The sequence below is a fragment of the Cryptomeria japonica genome, chromosome 10 (assembly GCF_030272615.1).
Source record: "Cryptomeria japonica chromosome 10, Sugi_1.0, whole genome shotgun sequence".
NCBI classification, from domain to species: Eukaryota; Viridiplantae; Streptophyta; class Pinopsida; order Cupressales; family Cupressaceae; genus Cryptomeria; species Cryptomeria japonica.
The window spans coordinates 247,718,943-247,724,942 of record NC_081414.1 but is presented as its reverse complement, the minus strand read 5'-3'; the positions used below and the strand labels follow the sequence as shown (position 1 = coordinate 247,724,942).

Here is a 6,000-nt window from a genome sequence, read left to right as displayed (position 1 = left end):
GCGTCATGTCTAATGTCGGGGGAGGAGTTGGTGCACATTCACTTCAGGGACAGGAGGAATATGGAGGTTTATTCCTTGATTATGGCCTGGGCTTGCGAATTTGAACCTGAGGTGGAAAAAATTAAGCTCACAATGACAAAGCTGATTGACGAGTACTATTTGATCAACCTCAACTCCATTTTGGAGTGGGTGATCCCTCAGACTGAAATCCGCATTCGGGAAGGAGATGTCGAGGAGGAGATATTACCCTTTGTTCGAGGGCCGACGAATCGAATAAAGGAGCAATGCAGAGAGCAAGCTCGCATAGGCTGGGAAGCCATGAAGCTCTGCGTCAAACTAATAAGAACTGATGAGGTACTGAAAGCCCTCAAGGTGGTGGTGCACATGGAGGTGGGGAGAGAACTGCGAGACCAGTTTGAGGAAGGGCGGGCGGCCCAGTTCTTAGCAAGTCTAGAGGGAGACCCAAACTTTGGGAATTTGGATTGCATCCCGAAGATGAAGATTGAAGCAGCCAAAGGGAAAGCTCTGACAGACATTGCAGATGAGGAGGAGAAGCAGACGAACTAGAGCGATACCGACTGAGTGGATACGGTGCTAAAAATCCGTTTTGCTTTCTGCTATTTGCTGGTTTTACATTTTTTTAATTTTTTTATGGATGACTGTAATATCTAGTGCAGAAACGCACAGTACTGGTTATATTTCCTTTTTAGCTTGAACACTTTTCATAGTAGGCCAGGATTGTTAGTTTTTTGGGCCGATGTTGAAATCTGTATGACCTCGGATTATTGTAGCTCTTTTTCTTGGAAATCAATATATAACCAAAAATTACCGACAAAAAAAAAAAAAATTGATTAAAAATAAACACTAGAAAATAAATCTAATATAAAATATGTATGCTAGTTGTTTAAATCCATTGTTAACCATATAATCCATTTAGATATTAAAAAAAAACCTTAAAGATTAGACAAACTAAATATGTTAGCCAGCGAAAATGTTTATTCTATTTGGTCAAATACTCGGTAGTCGCGGAGCGTTTAAAACACAGAATTTATCGGAAAACATGAAAATGAGAATAAATAATTTGTCGGCTTTCGACATGTTCCCTCCTCGAACTCTACTAATTTATCTTAATCACAGAAAAGCTTAAAATTCCGAACAGACATTTACCCAGTCCACATTGATGACGTGGCATATGAGAGCCAACTCATATCATAATTTTGATGGCCATACGGACGTATTTAAATATTTTTCTTCTGAAATACAATCAAAATTTAGTTACTTTTCACGTGAAATGTGTAGATTTGAAAAGACTTGTATATAAAATTACTTTATTATATGTTTATTTAAAAACTGTTTAAAAGTCAGAGTTGGCCGTCAAATTTAGTTTAGCACTGTGGGGCCTACTGCCGGTAAATGTAAAATGACACGACTTACAAGTCTTCAATGGTTACGTGTCAGAATTGTCTGTGGATAGTTGGTCGTAGAAATCGGCGTTCACTAGGGTGGTTCAAATTAACTGACGTGTAAGGCTCAGATTCATTTCAGGAATCTTGGAGAGAGTTCCAAAGATCTTGGAGTGCATGCTGCACAGTGTTCCATACAAAATGCCTTAAGGGAATTCCAGGAAATTTGAGCTACTTTAGGCCGTTCTAATTGAAATAGACAACTGGTTTTTTCTTGGCCGTAAAACGCAGGGCAATAAAGTCTGCTGTTCCCTCCTGCGTTTCAGGTCAACTAAGGGAAGCATATATTCTGTGTACATATAAATATTTTTACATGGAGATACGCAGAACTGTCGTTGGAAGGCTCCTCGTTGTCACGTAAATGAATGAGAATATTTTTATCCGTTTTGGTTAGTTTTCAATGTGTATACCTATTTCCAACAGAAAACCTGCTAATTGACAAATTTACCATACCCTAGGGCCTAGTCGCCGGCTCACACACAAAACGTGATTGACGGATAATGATCGCTTTCGTCAGAGTGCTATGCTGTAATTACCGGGGAAACTGCTAAAGAGCTTTAATTAGGTTTTAATTTGCATTTAAATTTTTTTAAATTTGGATTTTTGTGCAGTATTTCTCTGGGGATATGTTTTAAATAGCATTTTGCCATCGACGCAGTGCAGAGAATTTGCTGTTTAGTTTGTGAATCTTATAATGTTTGAACTGTGCGGGTAGACGTTTTTGTAGTTGGAAAGTTTAGAGAAATTTATGGTTTGGAAAATATTTTATGGCGCAGGTAGTGTTGAGGAATGCGTGTAGTTTTAGGAGGTGTGATGGTTCGTTTGATGCATGAATTGAGGGCAAGGGAAGGTGAGGGCAGCTTGCGTTGATGAATTGGGAAAGGGGATATGCAGAGTCATCCTTCGCTGGACCGGTCTGTAACCGAGGAGGATGCTGAGCTTGGCTTCAATTCCAGTACAGAGGAGGCAAGTGCCCTTTCTATGGCCTTTTTCCATACCACGCAGTTGAATCCAGAAGCTTATCTTACAATTGCTTTTGGGTTTGTTGCGCTTTTCATTTTCAAAGCAATTCACCGTGCAAATTTCTAGGTAGAAAGTTACATTTTAGATTAGGATGATTAGAACGTCTGTAGAGTGTCACCGGGTCATGAGGTGTGATACCAAACTTTGAGTTTTGAAAATTGTAGCAGAGTTTCTGTCCAGAAGCTTTATATGTTTAAGAATTGTGTATTTGATAGGTATAGTTCATGCAATTTCTGATGAATATCAGTTTAATAAGATTATGGATCACTGTTTGTAAACATTCTGGTAAAACACAGAAGAGAGATTTGACCGACTAGAAAAGTTTGTGTTCAGCATTTATATTAGAAAATTGATAATTGGTGACGAGCTTTAGGGCATATGATTCTCCCTGGAGCCTTTTGTGGGACCACACACAATGTAGATCTGATATGAACCATAATTGCTGCTTGTGTTACAAATTACAATGCCTCGAGAATTCTTGATGCACTGTGTTGGCTTGTTACATGACACTGATCAAACTTGGCATGACTGACATGCACTCAGCAATTTCATTGACAAAACTTGCAAACAACACGGTTACTTGAAAAGTGGCGTAATTACCATGTTTTTCTCTGTTTTTCAGTAAGCCAAGTTTCATGCTTGGAAAAATACACCCTCATTGAGCTTGCAGGTTTTTGCCAAATTTATTAATTTTGACTTGTTCTTAGTCGCTTATCATTCAGAATCTGGAGTTTTAATTATGACTTGGTAAGTCTCGAAGTTTGAGACTTACCAAGTTAAACTATGATACAATCCATAGTAGAATTATTACAGGAATTTCCCAGAGCCGCCTGCAAGGTCACACACAATAAAAGAAACCTAAATGCAAATATACGATTTTAAGAGACAGATTTCATGCATAAGTTCCTTCTCCGTTATTTCTATGTGACATCATTTCTGTCTAGGCAAATGTATCAACCTTTTAAGCCCACATCTGTTTTAAAAACTTTATCTAAAAAATTGCTTCTTTATAAAGTTTTACCCTTTATTATTACCTTTATTTTTATATTTATCTTTTTAACATAAGGAGATTTAAATATCAACAATAATCTAACTCAAAGATGCAGATTAGACTCTAACCTCTACTTGGAGCATGTTGCCACAAATATTTAACCGTCTAACTCACAGTAAAACTCTTCAAGTAATAGACACTCAAGTTTTGTGTTTTGTGATTTGTTTTGGAAGGCCAAATGGTAAAAAGACCACAACCCTTTACAGCTTGCAAGCTTTAAGTCTGTCCAGTTTTGTTAGTTAGGCTAGTCTATGACTGAAAATTGCTCTCTAGTTTCTAAATCACCATCACAGATAGACCAAGACTGGATCAAACTATTTGCACATTAGCTGATTATATACTTAAAAAATTTACGGGATGCTATATACTATTCCTGAATTTTGGATCTACAATATTCTGCAGCAGAATAATTTATTAAGTGCTAGGAAGACATCTTTTGTAGATTTATTTTTCAGCAAGCTAGAAAACTTGTGCTCAATTCAAACTTCAAATACATAATGTACTATAATGTGAAAAACATTTAGCCATTGCGTTACAATTATGAACCAATTCACTCCATAAGTGGATTAGATGAGATCTTTATAGTGCTTGTCAACTGCTTCTCTCAAGGGATGAACTAGGAAGCTCTTTTTGGACAGTACATAATCTACTGCCACATTTATTTATTTATTTTTCATCCTCCATTAAGATAATTGAAGCCTCTTCATCAAGGTCCGCTATAATTAGAGATGTTTTCCTGCCACACTTTTGACCTTCATAACAAGGTTTGAAAAGCTAGGTGGGTTATGTTATTATAAGTCGCAGAGCATAGAGATTTCTGGAAAATCTAAACCATGATAGTAAATAATAAACAGAGAAATAATACTATTTGAAAATATTAAGTTATCTCTTTTGTATTACAGTATGCTTTAATAAAGCCTTTTCAAGATAACTTCTTGAACTACCAAACTTTGGGAAATCAACTAATTTTTAACTTGAGTCACTAAAGTGACCTTATTAAAACGTAAACCTCAATTTCTGCAACACCCCTTATGGACTACATCACACATAACAAAACATACTGATTGAAAAAACACAAATACATGTTCTTTTGAAGCTTTTCTTTGAAAAAACAATTCTTGGATTAGGTAGAACTCCATTGAGCTGCCTCGTAACCTTGTGAAGGTGTAGCTCCCAAGTGAACCCTCAAGTTCCTGGTTTACCACCTCCCCAAACTCTTAAATCGTAAATTTCCCAAATTATTGGACAGTAATCCATGTTGGGCTACATCCACAGTGCTCCATCAAGCTGTCTCATGATCCTCATAAGGGTATAATTCCCATGATCTACAAACTTTAGAACCATAGAAGCCAATATCTTTCTTGGGAATATCTCAACAAACCAAAAGAGCATTTTTTTTTCCAATTTCTTGGGATAATATTATGAAAATATTGGAAATCTAAAATATGTAGAGAAGTTACCAAACAAAGAGAAATGTTTGAATTTTTTAAACATTCGAAGGCATCCTAGTTGCATGTATAGTGAGATAGAGAAAGTAAAAGAAAGGTACATTAGTAATTTTGAAATATGGATCTTCTCATTAAGTTTGAAACCATTGTATATAGTGAACACCATATAGTGTGTTATTACATGGTTCCACTTCAAATTTTGAACACTCAAAATCAAACATAAACTACAAAATACAAATGTCAAGCTAAAAACAAACTAACTACAAAGAAACACAAGGCAAACAAAGCTAAGAAGGCTAGCTACTATGAAGTGTACTCCATTTGGGAGCTATTGTTCTTGATGATCATCCTCCCTCAAGATTTCAAGGTCTTCCTTATCAATTGAGATCAATAGGCCATTTTGAGTCAAGATTAATATCATCATGGTCAATTGGTTGATCATCCTTGAGGCTCCTTATATAATTAGTTCAAGAGCATTATTTTGAAACCTTATACGGAATAAGAATAATAATTACTAATTTGAAGAAAACCATAATCATGATTTACAAATAAAAATGCAAATTTTTGTTACCTTGAATTTTTTTTCATTCGAAGGTGAAGATTGTAGTGGAATGTAATACATACCCTTAATTTTTTTTTTGTGTTTTGTGAATGCTGGTTTGATGTTGAAAGTTGTTCCAAAATATAGAAATAGATAATGCAATAAACAGTATTTGCAATACAGATATATAAAGAATATGCACTATATTTAAAATACCCATAACTAGAAATGTATATCAGATTTATTACAGTTTGTGGACAGCAATATGTCATCAAATAGAACAAATACCCCGATGGCCAAAATGCATTAAAATCACAATACAAGCATATCCATTTGCTGCTTTTGCAAAATGGGAATGATGGAGGTCTGAAAACAGCAAAATGGAACTCCACAATGAAACCAACTCTTTAAACCCTAGCTGCTCCTTTAGAATGACAAACAAGCATATCAAACACCAATGCACCCCAAATGCTG

At 35.8% G+C, this 6,000-nt stretch overlaps 1 protein-coding gene across 7 annotated transcripts in view; it reads left to right on the top strand.

The window, feature by feature from the left end:
• Nucleotides 1-1,629: 1,629 nt before the first annotated feature.
• Nucleotides 1,630-6,000, top strand: part of LOC131052411 (uncharacterized) — an 89,177-nt gene continuing 84,806 nt past the window's right edge. For 2 of the 7 annotated variants that reach the window (XM_057987072.2, XM_057987070.2), the window contains exons 1-2: nucleotides 1,630-2,028; nucleotides 2,240-2,429. In XM_057987072.2, the coding sequence (XP_057843055.1) occupies nucleotides 2,352-2,429 (78 nt within the window). In that variant the 5' untranslated portion in view covers nucleotides 1,630-2,028; nucleotides 2,240-2,351. The remainder of the gene's footprint in view (nucleotides 2,029-2,239; nucleotides 2,430-6,000) is intronic. The other 5 variants (XM_057987073.2, XM_057987071.2, XM_057987077.2 and 2 more) reach the window with 5 other exon arrangements.